This window comes from Symphodus melops, assembly GCF_947650265.1.
Source record: "Symphodus melops genome assembly, chromosome: 20".
Lineage (NCBI taxonomy): Eukaryota > Metazoa > Chordata > Actinopteri > Labriformes > Labridae > Symphodus > Symphodus melops.
The window spans coordinates 4,119,622-4,143,992 of NC_136710.1; the positions used below are offsets into that span (position 1 = coordinate 4,119,622).

General features: G+C 37.8%; 3 protein-coding genes across 4 annotated transcripts; all 3 read right to left on the minus strand.

Annotated features, from left to right (window-relative positions):
- Positions 1–905: 905 nt before the first annotated feature.
- On the minus strand, positions 906–7,970 carry LOC306841758 (Fc receptor-like protein 5). Of its 2 annotated transcripts, none has more exons than XM_079371723.1 (15): positions 7,914–7,970; positions 7,544–7,579; positions 6,688–6,966; positions 6,116–6,388; positions 5,495–5,755; positions 5,137–5,412; positions 4,723–5,025; positions 3,558–3,818; positions 2,995–3,237; positions 2,817–2,918; positions 2,707–2,722; positions 2,508–2,605; positions 2,269–2,316; positions 2,082–2,150; positions 906–1,803 (listed from the first exon to the last, which is right to left on the minus strand). In XM_079371723.1, exons 1-15 carry the CDS (start codon positions 7,948–7,950, stop codon positions 1,796–1,798), a joined length of 2,310 nt encoding a protein of 769 aa, XP_079227849.1. In that variant the 5' UTR covers positions 7,951–7,970; the 3' UTR covers positions 906–1,795. The 2 variants fall into 2 exon arrangements, with proteins under 2 accessions (XP_079227849.1, XP_079227848.1); XM_079371722.1 differs by having other exon boundaries at positions 2,264–2,316.
- Positions 7,971–9,388: 1,418 nt separating this feature from the next.
- LOC306841652 (uncharacterized protein) lies at positions 9,389–13,045 on the minus strand (the record flags this gene model as incomplete). The annotated part of the gene is made up of 10 exons (XM_079371599.1): positions 9,389–9,403; positions 9,498–9,551; positions 10,141–10,206; positions 10,654–10,716; positions 11,381–11,451; positions 11,549–11,564; positions 11,679–11,792; positions 11,993–12,256; positions 12,546–12,839; positions 12,976–13,045. The coding sequence occupies 10 exons, from the start codon at positions 13,043–13,045 to the stop codon at positions 9,396–9,398; spliced, it is 1,020 nt and encodes a 339-aa protein (XP_079227725.1). The 3' UTR covers positions 9,389–9,395.
- A 1,654-nt stretch (positions 13,046–14,699) lies between these two features.
- Positions 14,700–23,913, minus strand: LOC306841532 (Fc receptor-like protein 5). The gene is made up of 19 exons (XM_079371463.1): positions 23,588–23,913; positions 23,243–23,275; positions 22,499–22,771; positions 21,661–21,939; positions 21,273–21,548; positions 20,895–21,167; positions 20,526–20,810; positions 20,077–20,373; positions 18,997–19,260; positions 18,447–18,689; positions 17,878–18,000; positions 17,762–17,777; positions 17,587–17,669; positions 17,437–17,487; positions 16,469–16,537; positions 16,321–16,380; positions 15,947–16,006; positions 15,553–15,606; positions 14,700–15,389 (listed from the first exon to the last, which is right to left on the minus strand). The coding sequence occupies exons 1-19, from the start codon at positions 23,622–23,624 to the stop codon at positions 15,382–15,384; spliced, it is 2,784 nt and encodes a 927-aa protein (XP_079227589.1). The 5' UTR covers positions 23,625–23,913; the 3' UTR covers positions 14,700–15,381.
- Between the last annotated feature and the right edge of the window lie 458 nt (positions 23,914–24,371).

The window sequence follows — 24,371 nt, forward strand, 5'->3', positions numbered from 1 at the left end:
GCTTCCTGTTCCTCTATATGTGGAAGCGGTTTGATGCAAATTCACGACAATAGGCGTCAAGGGGTTAAGAAAAAGAAAGGACGTTTTTAATGTAAAAATAGTCATTGTGTTTTGTTTTGGTTGAAAACATAATGTTTTAAGTCATTGAGTTATTCTTAAGATTTATCAGAAGTTATTCACATAAAGGAGTTGTTGCTAGTCATGCTAAGCTAACGTTAGCACATGCCTCTCAAATTGTCAAAAACTTGAGACTAAAACTCATCAAAGTAGAATCTGAGTCCCCAAAAGCTCATGGATTATATTTGGACACACGGTGGCAGTGTTGCCTCAAACAAGAGACCCGATAGCAGCGCCAGACAGATCAGCAGTACTGCCAAAGAAGCCTTTAAAGACCTCCCGTTCACCTGGACCTCCTGTTTGATAGTTTGAAACATCATATGAACATTAGCTTAGCATTAGCTTTAAACTGTGTTTATTCTAAACTATCAACAAATGAAAACCATTAACTGGATATGTAGGCTCCAAAATGTGTGATTTTTTTGGTGATCAAATGCTTTGATTTTTAATAATGGAGTAAATAATGAAATCATGCGTCTTCCATTCTGCCTTTGCATGCAAAAGTAGACATGTTTGTTTATTCTATTACACACAGGGGGATGACAAACTGAATTTAAAGCTAAATATTAAAAGTCGACTTAATAGTAGTTAACTGCTCTGACAATGTAAAAGCTTATTCTTCTACATTAAATCCTCCATGAGTCATAAAACATAATTAAAAAAAAAAAAAAAACACCCAAGATAACGAGGCTTCACTTGTTGGTGTAAGATAAGAAAACTCCACTTTCCTTTCACAGCTCTAAAATGTGTTGCTGGCTGGATGTTTAGACGCTTACATCAGAATGAACTGGAGATATTATCTGTGTACACACAGCAGCATGCTACTTTATTTTGCAAACAACATTTTTAAGAGGAAATTTGTACAGTGATTGTATAAAAAAAATAAGTGAAAAATGTTTTACAGCAAGCTTTAAAACACCAAAAGAGGATTGATTGTCAATATAAATCAATCAACACAACTAGTCATAAACATAATTGGCCCATTACATGTACAGCTATATCTGTAATGTAGAGACAAGACACGCAGTGGAAAGAGTCAGAAATCAGGAATGAACTGTGGTAAAGGAACCACAGGTCGGATTCAAACTGTACATGTTGTGCGTCAATTAACCACTTGGCCACTAGTGTCCCAACATTTTTATTTCTGTAAGATGTTGATAGGTTAAAAATAAACTGAATATAGGAAAGTTATTTACACAACAGGCACGATGCTAGGTACGACATATACAAAGTTACATACTTAGTTTGAAAGGAGCAGCATGTAACTCAGACACCAAGTGTTCAAAATGGGTACTGCAATCCAGTTTTAAAACAATGGAGAGAGCTGTCTACCTGGAGTCAATGTGCACACAGTACTCTCACCTCTCTCCATTTTTCAAAATTATCTCTAATATTGATCCTAGTTTTACCACGTTTCTGATCGTCAAGCTTATTAGAAAAAAAGCTGGATCTCTTTGGGTTGGGTAGAATCAGTTCTATCTGAGGGTACCAACGTAACTGTGTGTTGTTTGACAGCAGAAATAAAGCATACACATCTTCGTCTACAAGAGCTGACATCTACTTTTTGGTAATCGAGACCATTTTTTTTCAAGTTTGACATTTGGGAAGCAGAGTTTTTACAAATTACACACTTTGTGTTATCTGTGCCTCGGTTGTTTTGTGGAGGACGTAGATCTCTTCATGGACCTGGAACAAAATTAGAGAAAATAATTACAATTGAAAAAAATAAATAAATTAAATATCATAATATAATAGCATTTGATGTTTTTCAATCATTCCCATTATGAAATCATTTTTAATTTTCAATTAAAACATCGAGAATTTTGCATTGTCTCCAGTAGGACTCCCGCCTTAGGTGAAAAAAAAAACAGCTATTTAAATGAAAATGTTTTAATTTTGTTTTAGCAAAAGAATAATAAGCTTTAAGATCTGATGAATAAGTTAAAAAAAAGTGTTGAGCTTACTGTATTCGGTGTTCGCTTGCTGCTGCGTTGGCGGATGAGTTTCATTGACATATTCATTATCGATCTCACCTGAAAAAAAAATAGAATTTAGTTTCACTAGATAGATTATTATCACAGAGATGTTGGTGATTCTACACTTTAGATGTTTTGTTTGTTTTTTTAAAAAAAAGAAAAGTTGGTACTGAACCATCTCCTGTGGTTTTTGGGCCAATGGATTCATAGATAGAGGCATCAGCTGCAGACAAAGTTATGAGTCCATTACAATGAATTTCAAAAAAGTTGGGTCTTTAAAATGATAATTTCATGCTTTATTAGTACAAAAATATCTAACTTGAAGAATTTAGTTCACTCGACTGGACTCAGTCACAGTTGGCACAAACGTTGTGTTTCAAGACAAAGGCAATCACTTCTATTGTGACGACTGACCGTGGATAAGATTGGAGTAAACTTGCTGCGGAGATACATCCTGATTGGTAATTTGATCTTCAGCACTGCTCTGATTGGTTCTCAACCACTGCCTCAACCTTAAAAAAAAAGAAGTAGTAAATGCACAATTTTAATACACATAACTAATAACTTTCTGCTTTTAGAGCAAAGCTGAGAAAACATGGAGTTTTTTACTCACCGGGAACAGTTTGGATCTGTGAAAAAAAAGATGGTGTTCTTTAACAAATCAAATTCCCCCTTTGTAACTCTTCTGTTAATGATTTTTCAATGGAAGTTAAAATGTCTTACCTTTGAATTTTACATAATAAAACAGGAGGAGCAGAAGAATTATAACAACGGCTGCTAACAGGAGCCCAACAAGAACAGGTAAAACAGATGACGATCTGGCTGCTGCAAAGAGAAAGTTATTGGTAAATGGATTTGAGCTTGTTATGGATTGTTATAGACCTGTTATGGTCAAACTCACCTTTGACTGCCACCCAGCTCTCACGAGACTGTCTACTATTGCATTCACATTTGTAAAGTCCTGCATGTGACAGAGATGCTTCAGAGACGAGCAACTGTCCTCCGTTGCCTAAACCAATGATTTTGTCATTTTGATAGAACAACACAGTGCAATCCAATTGTCTGGTCTTCAACTTGCAGCCAAGAGTGAACGAATCTCCCTCAGTGACAGTATGAACCGGACTCACCAAGATCAATTCGTTTCCTGTAAGATATTCAAATATATCATTTCCAATCAGAAATCCACCAAGTACAATACATACTGTAGATGGCCTCTGCCAAAAAATGTCCAATTATCTTGTCTTAATATGAAACTCCTGAATGTATCTATATCGATTTATGTACTCTGTAAATATATTAGATATATATGTACATGTGTATAAGTACATCAGTAATATCTATGTGGTTGCCATCTTGTTTGTGCATGCAGAAGTATTTTTATGGAGGAGGGATATATATATATATATATATATATATATATATATATATATATGGTACTTTGCATTAAAAAAGAAGAGAACCTACTGGTTGCAGAGATGTTGACTGCATTGCTGAACTCCCCTGATCCAGACTCACACCAGTACACTGTATTTTCCTCCTGAGGTCTGGTAATGTGGCACGTGGCTCTTCTTATCATCGGGCAGTCAAAGTTTGAGCGAGGGTTCGTCTTCTGGAAACCCCTCACTCTCCACTCGTCAGAGTCCCCCTCACAGCTCAGCGTGACGGAGTCTGAGGTGAAGTGTTGCACTCTGTCAGGACTCACTTTGAGAGACACTGATGGAAAGTCTGAAAAGAGAAGTGACATGATGAGATAAAGGAGATTACATGGTGCATATTTAGTATCTTATCAGCCCGTGTGGTTGGATTCTTATCTTGCCGGGTTCTTAAGATGCTTGTAAGTCTTGTGATGGTTGGGTATCTTGCTGTAGGGCTCCATTGCTTTTTATTTTCTTCAAAGGTGCTTTAATTAGATTTTTTATAACTTCACTGTCAGACACATCTGACATATTTCTGGAATAACATTTTTCATGGGCGCGACCCAGATAGTGATAATTGCTGCATGACCCACCTCGGGGTCCTGACCCCCCAGTTGAGAACCACTTTATTTGTAATCATTTGATTTGAACAACAATACAAATCATCTGCCTTTATGTTGCTGAGCATTTTAATGGCCCAGTCTGCATCCCTGCATTGACTGTTTAATGACTGTACTCACACCTCTGGCACTACCTCAAACACCACTGTACATGCACATGTAACTAGTTTCTAGAGGGTCAGCACTTTAGTTTCTAAGGTTCCTTAACTGTTTACAGGTCTCTTTTAACCAGCACACGTGTTTCTCTCCTTCACAGGTTATGTACATTTATGCTAATGCTAATGCTAACTGCACAGGTTTAATCTGTAATTATATTTACTCTTCGTCACATAGGGGCTCCTAAATCTTAGTACAGAGGGGAGGGGGGACAGCGGGTGTGTATTGTAACTAATGTCTTGTGTCCTGCCTGTCTGTATACTGCTACTGGATGCCTTGAATTTCCCTTGGGATCAATAAAGTATCTATCTATCTATCTATCTATCTATCTATCTATCTATCTATCTATCTATCTATCTATCTATTTATCGTTCTATCGTTCTATCGTGAGTCATGATTGTGTTAAAGTAGCACAAGCTGAAAAAGATACAAACTGACCTCCAAACCAAACGAACTGTAGATCACTGTATTGAGTGTAATAGAAATGCTCTCCTCTTCGAGCTCGACACACGTACGCCGCTGTGCTCGTCTGTCCTTGAACCACGTAGGAATTGCGTGCGGTCGCCCTGCTGTCACCGGGGAGAAACTCGTATTTGTAGGTCTTGTCTGAGAGTTTTGGGACAGCTTTGTACCAGGAGAACTTCCACCCTGCTTCTTCATCTGCAATGTGACAGCTGAGCGTGACTGAATCTCCAGAATTCAGCCACGATAAAGACACTGCCAGATCGGGTTTGGGTGTTTCTGTTGGAAAGTCATCGACTCAGAATGAATGCTTTGAATCATATATACTTTTAAAGCAGATGATGAATAAAATGCAAAGCAACATTTTGTTGATCTGCAGATGTGACTTACTGTTATTCACAGACACTGTGACATATTCACTCCAATTGGTAATGTTTTCGTTGTTCATTGAGCTTCTGCCACGACACCGGTATTTTCCACTGACGTATTGCTGTGCCGTGAAGATGACTTCACGTTGATTCTTAGGTTTATTATACCCGTCTGTTTCCCATTCATATTCCCAGATTGTCTTTTCTCCATCTTGAATCTCACACGTGAGGATGATTGTCTCGTCTTTATATAATACGGGCCACTGTGGTTGTAGTGTCGCAACAGCCTTGCCGCTAACTGTTAAATGAAAAATAATTTGACAAAAATCACAAACTGCTGAACGTGTTTTTGTATCATTGCGTCGTACTGAAAAGCTCACCAAGATTGTTCAGTTGAATGTCATCCGATTTCGATGTTCTGTAAACAGGGTTTCCTCTTTCTGCGTTACACCAGAAGGTTCCTCCTTGGGAGAACCTGAATTTTGTTGAGCGGAACATCGGGGGCGAAATGTTTTTGTTGTCTCTGTAAAAGGAGTATTTCCAGCCACTTGTCGATGGAGTCACAGAGCAGGTCAGGATTGCGTTGCCCCCTGCAGGAATGTCTTTCTTATCAGCGCTGATTGTCACCCTTGCTCTTTGATCTTTAAAACAAGGACATCAAAAAAATGGGAGTGAAAACAAATTGTGACGGATTTTGAAATGTAAACCTCTTTAATTAAGAAAATCTTATTTAAATGACACCAATTACATCATGGTATTTATTGGACATGTATAAAAGGCATTCAAGAAAGAACAGGTACTTCTTTTTAACACTGATAAATTTCAAAAAGCTATATATATATATATATATATATATATATATATATATATATATATTAAAGGGGAAATGTCGGTGTTGTAACTCTCTTCATTTGTATCCAGACTACCTATAGGTTGATACAAGCTGCCGTCTGGTTTGGCATTAAATATGAGATGTTCTTCTCACATACAGTGTTACTTACAGAAAGTCAGCTTCATGGTCTCACTCCACTCTGTTGAAGAATAAAGATCTCTTCTGTCTCTGCCTTTGCATCGATACTCTCCACCGTCGGAAGAAACGGCCCTTTGGATCTTGTACTCATTAGAGCTCGCTGTTGTTTCTGGTTTGGGTGTCGTCCAAACATACACCCACTCTGTGCCTTCGCCTCCCTGGATCTCACATCGGAGAGTTCTCATCTCACCTGAAAAAATCTTAGTCCAGTTGGGATCCAGAGTCACAACAGCCCTGGCGGAAACTGATCACAAGAAAAAAGCTGTGAAATGACTGAGAACATGGATCAAAAATCAAATATAAAAGTCTACTAGTGATATAAATGATAACCACCATAAAGTGGCAGTAAGCAACATAGACCTTCCTCTTTTTCTGTGCAGGTTAATTCTGATTGGTTGTTTAACTCAGAACATATACGTAAAAAAAAAAAAAAAAAGGGACCGGCACTAACAGACAGATCAGAAACATTTCTTTGATACTGTTTGTGATGTGCAAAAACCATCATTTAAATATATTAATGTTGCTTAAACAAACCGTGCTCACCTAGTTTGTAAATGGTGACCAAGTCGCTGTCCTCTGTGAAATTCATCCCTCTTCCTGCTCTGCACCAGTAGACGCCTCCCTCTGTGACACTGATTGTTGTGTTCGGGCCCATTGTGTCATTTCTCATGAATATTTCTTCACCAGAATCTTTTGTCCCTCTGAACCACATGTACTTCCAGCCAGCAGGGTCGTCATGATCCACCGAGCAGGTCAGCAGCGTGCGTCCTCCCGCTGGTATGGTTGTGTTAGCAGCTCTCAGGGTAACGTTAAACTTTTGAGCTGTAATGATTATTTGACATGTTATAATCAATGTTTGTTGATACAGTTATCATGCCCACTTTGTCTCTCATGTCTTGATTTTATTATCAGGCAAACAGCAATGTATGTTTGAAAACAGATCAAGACCGAGTTCGATCACGATTGGCAAACCCTGAGGAACCTCTTTATGAATCATGAGTTAACAGATGTATTACTTGTCTTATTCTATTGAGCAATAATTGGTGATGAATGACTAAAAATAAAATGGTGACGTTCAAATCTGCAAGATCCTCTTATCGTCAACACAAACTTCCTGCTGACCTTATGAGGTGTTATAATTGAGAGATCCTTTAGGAGCAACATTTATGGAAAACAAATTATTGTTGTCTTCACTCATCTGGCAAATAAATGATTCAATATTAAATGTATTTAATGTTGTTGTACTTCAAAATCAAATATTAAACCTCGAAAGGCCAGAAGGAAGTCGTGCTCCACAGACACAAAAATAGATGTGTGAGTCTTAACAGGAAAGACAGACAGTAGCGGGAGAAAAAAAGGTGTTGGTGAATAAATAGAAAAACATAAATTGTGTAATCACCTTCAGCCTGTCCACTTGTGAAGACCACGCTCGTCACTAAACGTAAAGATTGATACAGCGTTAGATATTTAACAGATAAAGCTGGACTGTTATAAAAGAGAAAATGTGTTCGACTTCAGATGTTTCAAATGAACTGAATCAAAGTCAATGAAAAGTTACTCACTTTCTAAATATATTATATGATACTATATATAAAATAACTTGACATTGATGTCTATATAATTTTTTGAAACACAGGTAGGGTAAATACAAGACAAGACAATGCTAGACAAGCCCCCCCCCCCCCCCCCCCCCCCCAACCACACACACACACACACACACACACAAGTTGTGTAAATCTGAACATTTAAAAAGTCATGTTTCTACTCACTGAAGAGAAGGAGCACAGAGGGAAAAGTGTGTCCCATCCTCCCTTCGGCCACGTTCACTCCGTCACTCTCTGCTTCTCTGAAACCTTGAGGACGTCTTCTCGATGTTTTTGCTCACGTCTGAAGGTGTAACGGACGTTAAGATGAAGATCATGCCACTCTGAGCTCAGTAAGCTTGTGGTTGATAACATCATCTTACTTCCCTTTTTACAAGTATGCTGTCAGGAAAATGTCGAAAACTCGACATCGCTAAAAGAAAATGGGATTACTCGTGAAGCGTTTTGAATACATGTACAGAACATAAAAAACACACTTGTGTATGTACATGTGTGAAAAAATCAGATCGTACTTAACGGGCGAAGCTCCGTGTGTGTGACCACTGTGTGAGGTTTTCTTCACAGCATTAAGTCTCTTTTCTGATGTTAAATTAAATATGTTTAGAGCGTAACCACGACACCACTGTTTACCTGATTAAAGGTGCATCTATAAGGTACAGATACAAACTCTTGTTTACAGTATGCTGTGTCACAGCAGGTTAGAAAAGAAGGACCTTGAGCTAATTGTTGATGTAATGAAACAACTCCAGCCAACCAACAGGTTCCATTATTTTACAAACGTTTCTACGTTTCAATCTCTAAATAACGTGCAACACAAACTCTGTCACCTCTTACACCCTCAAACATTTCACATGAAAAAGAACAATTCATAAAAAAAACCAACAACTTTCAGAGACAAAATGGGAAGAGAGTTTCAGAAAGTTTCCTTACAACAAATTCTTACTTCAGACACATTTCATGATTTCCTGTTTAAAGTGTTGACATGAAGAAAACAGTGTCCTGTCAAGGCCTTTAGTACACTGTATAACGTCTCTGTGGTTTTCTAATATATTCCAGGTTTCAAGGTTTCTGAACCATTTGGTGACTGTGCAGAAGAAACATGAAAAAAAAAGAAGATTGACAGCATCTTGTTATGAAAAAAAAGTTTATTGTTGCATGAAGGAGTGATCTTGTAAAAAGCAAAAAGCAAAATAGACTCCAGATAAAAGATATGAACATACAGCAATGTCTCTAATGCATGTCGTGGGAAATTCTCCTTTGTGAGGTGGAGAGTTGCTAAGTCTCAGAAGAACTTCAGACTTCGGCGCTTGAATCAGATCTCTTTAATAACACGCAGCGTGGAGAGGAGGCCGCAGTCTGCAGCGCTCTCTCTCGAACCTTCACATTTCAAATCCTTATATGCAATCCAGAGAGGAGGTTACCTTACAGTGACAAATGGTGAGCTTTACATTTCAATAATACTTTGAAGTTATCCTGTCCTACTGGAGACAGTGACTCTTTGCTGATACTGAAATGACATCTGTATTTACATTTGTATGGTACTGTCTGAGAAAGAGGATGCCCTCCTGTAGCTCTCTGACACCTCTGTTCTTTCAGACCATTTGGTGGTCTATGTAATTTCTCACATGCAACACAACACACTCTTCTTCATGGACCTAAAAGACAATCAGAGAAACGTTATTCAAAAGGTTCAATAGATTTTGTTCATCCGTTTGGATCATGCAACAAACACTGTGGCGGGATTCTTACCAGCAGCTGTTCCTCCTTTGACTTCAGAATAAAGTGTTTCATGAGACATCTTTTCTACAAATGAACAGATCATTAGTTCAATAACAGCTCAGATTGAACTGAACAGATCTAAATCAGTTGGTCCTCAACAGGTCAGTCGGGACCTTAAAATGGGTCTCTGAGCTTTTTTTTTTTTTTTTTTTGCCAAAAGTCTTTGAAGGGCTCTTAAAAAAATCTCTTAAGTTTTGTTTTAAGTGTGTAAAGAATATGCATGTAAAAGGGAGGGAAACTGAGGTAAATTCTGTGGTTTAACATGTTTTAATGTAAACTAAGATGTTTGCAACAGATACTGTGATGGAAAAAAATTGAGAAGTCTGTTGCAAAATATTTTTGCAACAGACTGCTATTTGCAAAAGAATTTCCAAACAGCCGCAGCAAAAATTTAAAGAAAAGCAAAAGAACAAGTTCTATTGTATGTCCTCTGTTAAAATAAAATGGCACAGAAACTGTCATTTTAGGATGTAAATCGAAGTTTAAGAGTTGAGAAGATGATTGAGTTCTGGTGGTCGGGACCTGAGATGTCTCATTAAGCACCTCGAGTCATTTCAAATATATCAAAACGTTGTGTAAAAATAAAGTCTGAACTTGTGTTTGGTTTTTGTACCTGCAGATGATCCGATCTTCACGTTGTCGTAAGCAGAGCTCTCCTCCTCTGCTTCATTCTGCCGACCTGCTCGTTTGATCGGATGAATAAAAAACAAACAAGATCTTTATTCTCCAAAAAAATTAATCAGAGTTACATTTTGAAAATTCAAAGGCTCTTGTTTTAATAAGGATAATAAAATCTTGTAAACATATTAAGATATAATATTAAGTTAGCTTCGGGAGCCGGACCAGGCTGAGCCATCCCACTCCACCTAGTTTGTCTGATTCCTTCCTCATCTCTTTTCCTACCTTCCTCCTTCCTTCACCCACCTTCCTCGTCTCTTTTATCTTTTTTCTAGTCTGGGCTGTTTTATTATCCTTTTAGTCTTTGTAAATCACAAACACTTTATTTAACTTTAATAATTAAAGTTAAATAAAGGTTGGTGAGCAGGATTATACAGATTCTCTTTTTCTGGGGTTGCCGCCTGATGAAGCTGTAAAGAAGCCTGAAACAACTGTCTTCAGTACTCACCTTTAACTTTTGTGTTTTTAAACAGAATCAATGAGTACGTCACATCGTTGGCTTCATCAGCACCTGGAATAAACATGAGAAGATAACTCACCATCTTAAATCCAGGTTATGTGTCTGTTATACGTTTCCTCAGACTTTAATCCACTTAAATGACACCAAACACAAGTCAACAGCAGAATCAGCTGTTTGGCAGAGCCAGAGAAGATTTGACACGTTTCTCATGGGCGACATACTCAGCTCTGCTGCTCATCCCACAAATAAATGATCCACACAAATGTGGCAGCATTTAAAATGGAAACAAACAGGCTTTCGTACACTATAAGATTTATTGCTAAGAAGCTTTTTTAGGAGAAAGAAATAACCTACCAAACACAAACGTCCTTCCTTTTTGTGCAATGTTTATGAAAAGTGTGTTGTGATCTTTGGACTTATTTAAGGATTAAACTATCCCAGTTACTTTAAAGATCCTGATCTGCTTCATTCTCACTGTATAAATCTGTGAAAGCAGTTTTGATTCAACTTGAAGAAACATAAACAACAGATATACAGAGAGTTTTTTTTTTTACAAACAGACTGATTAGTTCGCTTTAGTTCCTTTCTTACTGAATAATTAATCATCATGTGTTTCTAAGAAGTGATAAGGCCTTGAGGATGAAATGAATCATATAATACATCTTGAGTATTTTATGATATATGATATGATGAGAGAAGATTGCCCTCTCTCTACCTTGAGTCTGGATCTGGTCGACCTCGTCATCTGCAGCACAGCTCTGATTAGTTTTCTGAGACTTTGAGGGCCTAAAAATAACAAAGGTTAAAGATCCTGTCAAACAGACAAGACAAAAACATACTGGATGCACTTTTAGCTTCTCGAGGGGGAAAACGTTTTACCGACCTGGTGAAGAATGTATCTGAAACCAAAAACAAAAAAAAGCAGTCGATGTTAAATTCTTTCATATTGAACCTCAGAATGAATCGATCATTATCTATGAGTTTGTTTTTCTTTGACAACCTTAAAGACTCACATTTTGACTTCCTGCAGTAACAGAACAGCAGCAGGAGAGTCAGGGTGACAACGAGAAAAGAAAGTCCAACGACCAACGGCAGAGGAAAGGAGGAACCTTCAGAGCTGGACGCTTCTGTAATAAAACAACAAAAAGGTTCTTTGTCAGGAAATGATCTCAAACTATTATAACTATAACAAAATGTAATGTTCATCTGTGGACTTTATGTGGGTTTCCTTTTATAGGTTCTCAATTAGGGGGGCAACATGTCTCCCTCGCCCCCCCAAAAAAATCAAAATCAAATTAGATTACAATGTCTAAAAAAAATCAATTACTTTGAAAAGTGATGTTAACAGCATTGCTGAATTGGCCCGATCCAGACTGGCACCAGTACACTGCTGTTCTTTTTGCACGTTTTCTGATGTCACACGTCGATCCTTTCACTGTTCCCCATTCAGAGCAGTTTGAGCGATGGCCTGCTTCAGTTAATCTCGTCACGCTCCAGTCAGCAGCGGCTCCTCTGCAGCTCAGTGAGACAGACTCTGAGGAAACGTGCTGCACTCTGTCAGGGTTCACTTCGATTACATTTTCATGAACATCTAAAAAGACAAGAAGAAGTGAGGGGTCAAATCCAGCACAGAGTTTGACGAAAAAAACTTGATATTGATTTGGAAGAATGAATTTAAAGCCCTAATTTGTGTGCTGACTTGGCTTTTTTTTTTTTTTTTTGTGTAAGAAGCAAAAACAAAACGTCTTTTGTGACCGACACCTGTCGTGCATGTGTCTGTCTGCAGAGGTTGTGATGTCACATCACAGTACAGTAAAGAATAAACAGACGTAAACATGGCGGTGCTAGAAAGAAGGAATGAAAAAACAAAGCATACAGACCTCTAGACCAGAGAAACGTCGGTCTGCTGGTGCGAGTATCATTTCCCCGGATCGCTTTGCACACGTATGCCGATGTGTGTTTCTGTCCCTGAACAATGTAGGAACGTTGATTTTGTCCACTGCAGCTGGGAGACATTGCTTCATGTCTGTAGGAGTTGTTGAATGATTTGGGGAAAGCCTTAAACCAGGTGAGCGTCCACGATGCATCACTGTTGTTAAACCTGCAGTTCAGGGTAACGTTGGCTCCAGGACTCGGCCAGGAAGTGGACACGCTGAGAACAGGTCTGGACTGATCTGCTCAAAACAGATGAAATCAATGGTTTCACATGATTTTAAATACCACACACTTCCTTTCAAACATTCCTTGTGAACAGCCCGGGGTGACTGTAGAGCCTGTTGAGGCAAAACTTCACTTAGTGTTCCCTCCGACCAGCGTTCATCACCAACATTTCCTTGTTGACTTTAAAGGCTGAACTTTTGGTTTCACAGTAATAATGCATGCAACGCTTTGTGTTCTCAGATGACTCCCCCTCAGGGAGGTTCCCTACTGTCACATTAAACAGGCCACTGTTTATGTTGAAGTTTGTGAGCTGTTACCTGCCTTTAATGTTGACAAGCAGCCATGTTTGTTTCTCAGGGAGTGTAACACCAACCAGACTACCGGTAAGTTTTCTTTCACGTAATTTACAAATGCGAATCCAAACATTTTTCTTGATCAAACATTTAAAAAAAATCACTTAATTAATTATTTTAGGTTTTTTTCCAACAAAATTTACAATATTGCAAAATACAGCACAAGTTTGTATTATACAATATTTGGGTTTTATTTGACTTTAATATTAAGTTTTAAATGTAGACAAAAATATGTTTTATTTTTTTCCTGAAACTCAGATAGTCATTGATCATCATATTTATGAACATTCACTCTGGGAGATGAACAGAAGAGACACTTATTACAACATACATGTTAACAGTACACTTACACTACTCTTCCCCAGCAGCTCTCCTCTCATTAGGATGTCCACTTTGTTTAACACTCTTTAACGCGCATTAGTCACATCCTGCTTTGTGTTCACACATGGACTAAAATACGTTTGCAGAAAAGAAAACCATGACTGATGATGCAAACATGTTTGACTCGTCTGGAGGGAATAAATAGAAGAGAAAAATGGGAAGAGTGTTTGTCATCACCTTCAGCATGTCCACAGTGGAGGAGAGTATCCAGCACTGAAATGGAGATTGATACCTCGTTAAATGTGATCACAATTTACAAAATGTTATTTTTAAAGCTAAAACAAGAGGGCGTTTAAGAACTGAAGACTTGATTTTTACAGAACAGCTGAAGTCTCAACGTAACTTTTGACAGCTGAAAAATGTCTAAATATTGAATCATCATTGAACATCAATAAGAATGATCAAAGGGAAGTCATAAAACTTTACAGAAGGTATAAAAACAGAACAGTCAAAGGGTTAATAATTTGAATCATCTTAAATTTACTAAGAAAAAAAAAGGTTAAAATGTTCTTGACAAGTTATCATAAAAAAAACCATCAAACTTGTACTCACTGAAAAACCCCACGACAGAGAGCGTTGTGTGTGCCATGTTGCTCCCAGCACCGACCGTGATGATTTCCTCTCTAAATCTTTAAAGCATGACGCACGCAAACTGTGGGTGAAGCCGTTGACGCTCATATCTTTCTGATCTCATGTTTCCTCGAATGCTAAGTCCGGCCCTGGTGTCTTTTCTTCCTTTTTTTTAAAACACCCACTCTATACGATGACTCTGTCACGAACACAAACTGCAGACGATGCAGATACTACTTTTGTCTTGTACTTGATCTCTGCTAAATACAAAGAGTTAAAAGTACAAATTACGGTATATCATAGACGACATACTGAAAACATAATGCAGCTTTGTGTGTCAGCACGACCTTCATCATCCCAGGATTGTCTGTGTACTGAATCCATGTTGAGTGTGTATGATCTCTGCCTGTTTGGTTTGCTTTCTGTGTACCGAACCTTTGACTGCATTAAACAACTTGCCTTTTTGAATGCTCCCTTTGAGTCTGCATCTGTATCCACTATGAGTCTGTCTTTGTGTCTCACTGGCATCGGTGCTGCTAATTTAAAAAAATGAGAAGCTGTGAGGACGTCTTCGAAATCCAATTTTATTTAAAAGGCATAAATCTGTACAGACATGTTCACCAATAACCACAGACACTTTTAAAGGCTTTTGTTTAAATACATGTTTGACATGGTTTGTTTGAAACTAGAGCACTAAGTTAAATATTTAAAAGAAAGGAAAATCTAAATCTAAAAACAAAGGACGTAAAACAGGCTAACAGCTCTGCTAAATTGTTAGCTTAACGCTTAAACAACAGAGTAGAGATGTTTATACTCTGGTTATGTTTACATTTGTAAACTATTCCTCGTGGACAAAATCTTCTGTTCTTGATACAGCACAATATAAGCAGTTCAAAAAATATGTAATTTATTTTAACAAAACAAAAACATGTGAAATGTAACAATTCAATTTTCCAAACACTTTCTGTCCAGCTATAAGTGTGCCAGTCAGTCACAGGGCTGATGTATAGAGACAAACAACCAGCCACACTCACATTCACACCTACGGGAAACTTCAGAGTCACCAATGAACCTAACCAGCAAGTGTTTGGACTTCGGGGAAGAAGCTGGAGAACTTTTAGAAAATGCACAAACGCACAGAGAGAACATGCAAACTCCAAATAACAACTTGACAGCTGTAAATTTTGATCAAGCAAAGACTTGTTTTTTTTCACGTTGTCGTCCATTCCTGAGGTCTGCTGATATAGAAACTTTATTGATCTGAGAGAGAAACAAACACAAGAAATGATTGGGAAGTATTCAAGAATACTGCAGTCTTTACCAGACCTTTTTCACTGTTTCAAATCAGTTGACATATACATAAAATAAATCCTAACGTTAATGTCCACATGATGTAAGGCTGCATCAAAACCATGAGACGTACCTGGTTTGAGTTCAGAGTAAACAGAGTCTTCAGTTACAGCAGGATTTGGCTTCCCTGAGAGAGACAGTTTTAAAAAAGACGTCATGATAGTGAATATTAAGAATAAAGCTAATGTATATAAAACTAAACACAAAACTGATCGACGCACAGTCTTTAAGTTTCACAAAGTTCGAACATGTTCAAAAGCAACGCATCTAAAACAAATGCAGAATTTAGATAAAAGCGCAGTATGTTTATTCCGCCACCAGGGGGCTCTCAATCAATACAATAACACAGGATGATGCTGAGGCTTGCAGGGAATCATGGGAAGTCTCTCCACTAGGCTTACATCACCTGTGATTTGACACATTACATGTTTGATATTGTGCTGTAGTCGATTGATTACTTCACTCACCTTTCTTTTTCTTGGCTTTACCTGGATTGAGGCTAACGTGGGAATAAAGGACGGATGGATCTGAAACAAAAGACAGATCTTAGGTTAACTTTGAAGACTGAAGTTGTAATGTACAAACAGAAAGCTTAATACTTTATGTATGAGATGGAAATGTGCTTAAAACATCTGGAAATGACATGAATTCAACATTCAAACAGCCAAAAGGAGCAATGAGAGTCATAAATGTCCCAAATTTAGCAAAGATTTTACAAATTTCGTCTCTTTCGACACCCAGTGGAAAAATTCAGTCACGCAAGTTGCTGAATAGTTCCTGAACTTCAAGCTGACCCATTATTCCCTCCAGTGTATGACATGATGCATTTTAACATTTGTACCTTCTGTCTCTAACTTCACATCAGAATAAATCGTGCTGTTGTTTGGTTCAGGGTTCTTTCCTGTAAAAAAATTAAAAAGACAAAACGAATAAATGTAAAAACAATTCAATACTATGTCCAATCTGCTGCATCTTATCGAGATACTTACCTTTCTTGCCGAAGTTTTTCAGCTCAATCTGAGAATATGTAACATCCTGGGACTGGGAGTGGTTTGCACCTGAAATAATACATGTTTAGTTATCCACAAAGAGCCACATCTGGACTGTGCATGAGCTACTTTTCATCTACAGTCAGAAACTATTCAGGAAACGCCAGTTTGGAGAGTGTTGGATGACATCATTGACCTGGTTTCACAATAGTTGCCAAATACCCTGTGAATGTTTGCTTGTTTCATTTTGATGATCATGATAAAGACATGCCGTGCTAAATGTCAGCTAGTTCCACAATTCAGCGAGTATTATGGGAAATTTAAAAAAAGAGGCAAAAGCAAGAAAGAGGAACCGCTCACTTCCAAAGTAAAAGTCACACGCCGATGCTCAGTGCAGCTTTTGATTTAAGCAGGAGGATTAGTGCTGCATTCATGTGCTATCTGACACATCCAGAAAATAAGTTTACGACTTGTAAAATGCACGTGAACGCCTCCTCAAGTCGGAACAACAGCTTGGAAAATGCAAGAAAAAATTAGGTGCCCGACTTGCCAACATCGCCTCATATTCATCATCACATTGAGGGCAAAATATGTTTATATGATTTATTTTGATGTTTCGTAAATGTTAAGATACTTTTATTACCAGTAAGTCGCTTACTGCACCTCAGAGTTTGTCTCATAACAGAGACATTCACACATCTTCTTCATAGCATCCACTCTTTCTTTGTCGTCTTTACAACATTCAAACGTTCCAACATTAGCAAAAGGACAATCTGCTCTCTCTAAACTGGCATTGTTCAAAACACATGAACGACAAAGATTATACACGATGCACCAACCACTTTAGCAAGACATCATCGCTCAGTGAAAGAAATATTAAATACTGCACTGACTGCTCCGTGTTGATTAAAAGTAAACCTTTAAATCTGTTTAAACGTTTTCATTATTAAAAAAGGTAGACACTGTACCATTTGTGGCGTCTTCTGGGCCTTTGATTGATTCATAATGACAGACGTCACCTAAAGAGTGAAAGAGAACGAATCAATCGAGTAACATTTTGTATCTTTGGAGGGTTAAAATAAAAAGGTGTTCTTATATGTACATGTTTAAATGCTTACCCTGCTGTGGGTTTGAGTATAAATCATGCTGAGCGGAAGGATTTGTGGCTGCGTCCTGATTGGTGCCTTCTGACTGGGTTGATCTTCAACATTGAGCAAATAAAACATGTTAAAGCAAAATGGCAAAGTGTTCATGTAGCGTTCAAAATGAGACATGAGAGAGCGCTGAACTGACCTGAAAAGGCTTGAATCTGTGAAAGAGACATTTAGTTTGTCATTATTTCAGATCAAGCAATTGGGGAAAAAAACATCAAATGTGAACGAGAAAAAAAAGTGAAATGAAGGTCTCACCCTTTGACCGTCTGCAGCGATACAACAGAAGCAGAAGAATTATAAGTACAACTCCACAAATCAGCCCGACAATCACAGGAACTAAAGGAGATGAAGAGTCCTCAGACCTGGACCCTGCTAAAACTAATAACAAATAACCGTTAATGAGCTTGTAAAACACATCTTCACATTATGGACAATGATGATTAAATGTTTGGTCATGTTTTCTCAAGCCTTGATGGATAGTTATAGTCGAATACATCATTTTATCTGATACTCTTTCAAATCCTGGACTAAACAACTAAATTAATAATTCAACACAAAATTATTGAATCATCAAAATGTCAAAATCGATTCATCTGAATTACGACAGAAAAGTCCACCTGAGTTTTTACTTGAAAATATAATTGTTGAAGTTATGTTGTCTAAGGTCATTCACACTAGTGAAGTACTGATTGCTAGTCATGCTAAGCTAACATCAACACGGCTCTCTCAGCCAGCTTGATGTTACTTCAAGAGTGTCTGTTTAACTTTAGTGCAAGCAAATGTTTAGGCTACCTTACTTTAGAGATCTCGACAATCCTACCCACCTGTTACTGACATCCAACTCTGAGACGACTCTCTCCCTGAGGTTTGACACTTGTAGAAGCCCTCATCAGACTTTGACACAGCAGAGATATTAAGCTGCTTTCTGGTATCATTTTGAAGGAGTTTGTCGTTCCGATAGAAGAACACATTGGATACAGGGTCGTTGTTTTTTAATGTGCAGCTCAGAATAACTGAACTTCCTTCAGTCACTGGATGGACAGGGCTCACCAGGATGATATCAGACTCTGTTAAACAGTTGAAGCAAAGAGGATTCAACCAGAGATCATCAGGTTCAAACTTGAAGATAAGCAGACACAGAATAATCCGAATATAATTCTTCTTTTACAGCCATGCATTAAAGTCATGATAAATCTGATGTGTGATCTTGTTTACATCTTACTCCTTCTTGTGTTTCAGACTTTGGCATCAGATCAATAATGATTTACACTCAGACTTTAATCTTTGCTCTTATCTCATTAAGAGAGTAAATTCTCTTCTCAATGTCGATCAGGCAAAAAAAAAAAAAAAAAAAAAAAGAGATAAAAATCTTACTCTCTTTAGTGATGTTGACAGCGTTGCTGAACTCTCCTAAATCAGACTCACACCAGAATACATGATTTGTTGAGAAGGAACTGTGTATTGTGCATGTTGATCCAGTCATATGACCCCTCCAGGAGCAATCACTCAGGTAGCTGTCTTGTTGAAACCTCACTCTCCACTGAGTAGAGTTCCCCTCACACTTCAGTGAGACAGAATCATAGGTGAAGTGTTGCGCTCTTTCAGGACTCACTGTGAGAGATGCTGGTGAGGGCAAATCTGAAGAAAAAACAAACAAGGAGTTTAACAAAGTCCAGCAGTCTAAAGATTAAAAAAGAACACACAACTTACCTGCTGTAGGATTTTATATCTAATTAAATAGCCAGCTGCTTCTGCTGTCTGAAAATTAAATGACTTTCTTTGACCTTCCATTTCTAAAGATATGACAGATGAACATTTCATACAGATGTTTCTCCATGGGTAGTTGCGGTCTTACTTTGTGTCTGTGTTTCAGGTCTGTAGCTTTTTCTCATGTTCCATTTATTGTTTTGTCAGGAAAGCCTGAATTAGATTTTTCATATTGTGTGTACATGAGACGGACTACTGACCAACATTATTATAATCACAAACGCCCAAAAAAGAGAGTCTCTCATCATCTTCATTTTAGTGTTTGTCATGCTACCAAAAACAACAACAACCACTCACCAAGGAAACGAGGGGTTAACATTTGGCTGTGTATGTTGTACTGTAGGTCTCATCAAGCATATGTACTTGTGAATACACAAACATTACATACTGGATATGATGTATTTAAATTGTCTATTCAGATAGATGAAGATATTTTTGCAAACATTTATGATTATGTTCAACACTCTCTTTTATGAGCTTCCTGCTTTTTGAGCACGTATATGTGTATGTATACAAGCTGACAACTCAATGAAAAGTTATTCACAGAAAGAAAGAGCATGAAGTCATCGTGATCAATTCTCATCTTGCTCTCTGATTGTTGACTCATAGAGACAAAAGTCTAAGTTGTTCATAAACATCAAATGAATAAAGATATTATTCTCAAGATAAAGACAGAATCTAACTGACCTCCAGACCAGACAAACTTTGGTTCACTGTAAGGAAGGTAACGCTCTGGATCTCCTCTTCCAGCTCTGCACACATATGCTGCTGTGTGTGTCTGTCCATGAACAATGAAGGAAGACTTTTCACTTTCAGATAGCAGCTGGTAGCTGTAGGAGTTGTCAGATAGTTTGGAAGTAGCGTTACAGGTATACCAGTAGAACCTCCATCCTGCTGATGGATGTTTAACCTCACAGTTCAGAGTCACAAAGTCTCCAGCACTCAGCCATAATGGAGACACTGTGAGGACAGGCCAGGGTGGACCTGTTGGAAAAGTGATTATTCAAAGAAATAAATAATCATGTAATGATGGAAAATCAGATATCAGTAAATAAGAAGTTGATTTTTTGTTTAATATAAATGAAAAAGTATTTGAATAAACAGTTTAATATGTATTTAAAATGGACGTTACTTACTGTTTAAAACTGTTAATGTGATGGGATCGCTCCAATCTGTTGGAGACTGGTCACTTCTTTTTCTGCCCTTACAACTGTAGTTTCCACTGTGTAAATCATAAGCAGCTCCAATCCTGTATTCCTTTTCACTTGAAGGTTTGAAGCGGCTTGAGCTGGTTGTTTTCCACTCGTACTCCCACTCAGCGTCGTCTCCATCCTTTATCTCACATCTTACAGTAATCGACTCGTCATAGTAGAATTCAGACCAGTTTGGGTGCAGAGTCACGACAGCCTTGTTTGCAACCGCTAATGTTCAAGAATTCACAGTGAGTATACAAAGATGAAAAAACCTTAAATCTACACCAAATAATGTCAATATGCAAGACTTACTATTTTCCTTTAACTGAACTGAATCACTGTCCTCTGTTTTGTAAGCTGGGTTTCCTCTCTCTCCTCTACACCAGTAGAGTCCCTCCTTAGAGACACGTTTTTGTCCAGTCGAGGAGACATCTTTTACGGTTGATGGTTTAGAGGATTTATCTGCTGTGGACCAAAAGTAGTATTGCCAACCAGATGATAAGCTCACAGAGCAGGTCAGGGTCACATTACCTCCTACTGGAATATCTGTGTCATCAGCCTTCAGTTCAGCCTTTGGTTTTTGTGCTGTTCAGTTTAAAACAGGGAAATAAGAAAGGATTAATGTTTCTTTCAATAGCCCTTAAAATAAAAAATACCTTAAGGAAATAAATGATTTTAAGTCCATCTTACCTGATACTTTCAGTGTGAGTGGAGTGCTCCACTGTGTTGAGGTAAGTACCTCAGTTTTGTGTTTTCCCTTACACTTGTATTCTCCTTCCCTGTAAACAGTAGCACTTAATTCAAAGGATTCACTCTGTCTTACAGATCTATCAGAGCTGGTTGTCTCCCACTCATACTCCCACTCAGAGTCTTTTCCACCCTCGATTTCACATGTCAGAGTGATCTTCTCTCCGCTGTATATCTCAGTCCACTGGGGCTGCAGAGTCACAACAGCCCTGTTTGATACTGTTTGTGTTGAAGAGTTCCCAACAAGGACACAATGAGGAGGTAAAAAGAAACATCTTTACCTTTTTATCAAGAAATGTGTGAATAGAAAACAAAAAAACCTTAAACTTACAGATTCTGTTGATAGAGACTGAATCACTGTAATGAGTGTAGTAAGCTGGGTTTCCTCTCCAGCCTCTGCACCTGTAGACTCCTTCCTTGGAGACACTGATTTGTCCATTTGAGAGGTAAACATAATCTTCTGTGATGGTGATAAAAGAGAATTTGTCTTGTCTGTACCAGAGGTACGTCCAGCCAGAGGATGTAGGGTTCACGTTACAGGTCAGGGTCACAGCGCCCCCTGCTGGAATGGATGTAATTTCAGCTCTCAGTTCAGCCTTTGGTTTTCTTGCTGTTTGATTTGGAAGCAAAGATGTGAAAAGGTAAATTACTGTGCCTACAGTCAAACTCAAACAGTGGTGCTCCCAGAAGGAAAACTGACTTAGTGTCAGAATTTATCTCTTAAATTATGTTACATTTAAAATATATTCATATTAGTTTGATTCCAGTAAAGACCCCATCATGTCTCTATCACTTAAAAAAAAAAACTACAACATGAGAGACTTTTCTCACTTTGACACCATCAGACTTAGGAGAGCTCGATCAATATCAACAAACATCGTCTTTTGTCAAATGTGAATAACAGATGATCTTTATGAGCAATTATTCAGACACTGATGGAAACTTCAAAGTTCACTGACGAAATCATAGTGAGATATATTTTATGCACATTACAAAAGCTCTAATGGTTTCTTAGTTATTTTATCACCATTCTGAAAGGAAAACATAATTAATTACACAGCTCCTTTTAAAAGACTGATTTCTGTTTGTTTAAAGTAAACAATTGTTTTTTTGTAATTTAGATGGAAACATGAACAGATTTTATTTATTGTCAACATGGTTCAACTTACATATTACAGTCAATTCGAAGGGTTCACTCCAGTCTGTGTAGGTAGTATTAGGGTGGACTCTGCTGCCTAAGCAGCTGTATTCTCCGTTGTCAGATGAAGTGGGATGGTCAATAATGTATATATTGTTTGTTGTACGTTGTTCTGAGCCTCGTATTTTCCAATAAAACGTCCACTCAGCGTCTCCACCTCCCTCAATCTCACATCTGAGAGTGATCGTCTCACCCCAGAACATTTCAGGCCAGTTGGGAGTAACGGTCACTCGGGGACGGTTATCTGTTCACATCACAAAGACTCAGGAAAGAAACAGGATTGGAAATAAACTAAAGAGAAAAAATGAGATAGTTTTCATCCATAATCCTTATTGTAATGATCTAAATGTCTGTACAATATAATGATGACAATAATGACACAACAATAATGTTGCACATGGTTTAAAAGTAACGTGTACAGCAGCGTTAAAAGGAGCAGCTGTTAAAGAGAAATAAGAGCTTACAGAATCACAACAGTTTCTTGAGATACCAGCAGCTTTCCAAGGTAAGGACAGAATCAGGTCAAAACAGAAAACTAAAATACATAACTTAAAAATATGTTTTAAAAGCAAACTTTCAGGAAGATAAAGTTCACCTTCCAGGACAATTTCTTTTAAAAATTCAGTGAGATAATATTTAAACACAAAACACTACATGAAGATGCTGTTAAAGTGATGAAGTGGGTAAAAAACAGAAATATAAGACAATAACTCACCTTGAGCCAATCCGCGGGGGAACAAATTCAGCACTAAAATGAAGTGCACTAAATTAATAGTAGACATCAATCAAAGCAAGATAGAGTTTCATTTTAGACAACTGTTATTGTCAAAACACTTGAAAATGAGATGATTCATCTCAAGGGTTTGGCGGTCTAATTAATTCAAAACATTTTACATAACAAAACCATCGACTATTTACTGTACATGTGTTGCTCAAATATTGTACAAACAGCAAGTTCAGTATCTCCTGTTGTTTTATTCAAACTGCCAAACTTCATGTTCATAGAAACATGACTCAATGTTTGAAATTGACAAAACTTAAGATGCACTGATATACTCACAGAAAAACCCCAGCACACAACGCAAGGTTTGGTCCATCTTCACCTCCAAAGAGTCAACGAAACTCTGACGCTTAGCTTTTTAAAAAACATTAACTTTGTGTTTGTAATAATGCAGAAGAATAAAGAGAGGCAAAACAAGGAACAGTTCATTTAAATGTGAGCACAGTATTTCTCTCTGACTTCTTCTTTCTCTTCACTTCCTTCCCTTTTACACAAGATTCTGAGAAGAGCAGTTCATCAACCACAATAAACCTGTTTACACTTCCTGTCTGCTGCTCCAATAAGAAAGAGATCATGTGAAATGAATTCTGTCAGATGTAAAATAAATCAATCAACTATGGCATAAATAAGTAATAATTGCACATCAATGAAACTTCATGCTCAGAACTTTAAGACCACATAAAACAACAAACTATAAATATGATTTCATGCAATAAACAATATGAGTGTCCTTGTTTAATACGTCCTGGTGGTAGAATTATAAAATGAATGTTATTTAAAAACTTACATTAGAAATAATAAGTAAGACTTCATGTCCCGGTGTGGATCATAATGGAGTACTTTCAAGGTGCTTTTGAGCAAGGCACTGAACCCCCAACCTCTCTGGTGTACTCGCTGTGTAGCAGTGTGTAGCAGTCACACTCTGACATGCTCTCTCCACTAAAGCATGTCCACTGGTCCTGTTTGAACACGTGTGTGAATCCGGCTTATGTGTGTGAGAAGCATGTCTCTAAATAACAGAGTGTTAAACCAGAATTTCTCTCAGGGATTCAAAAAGGATATG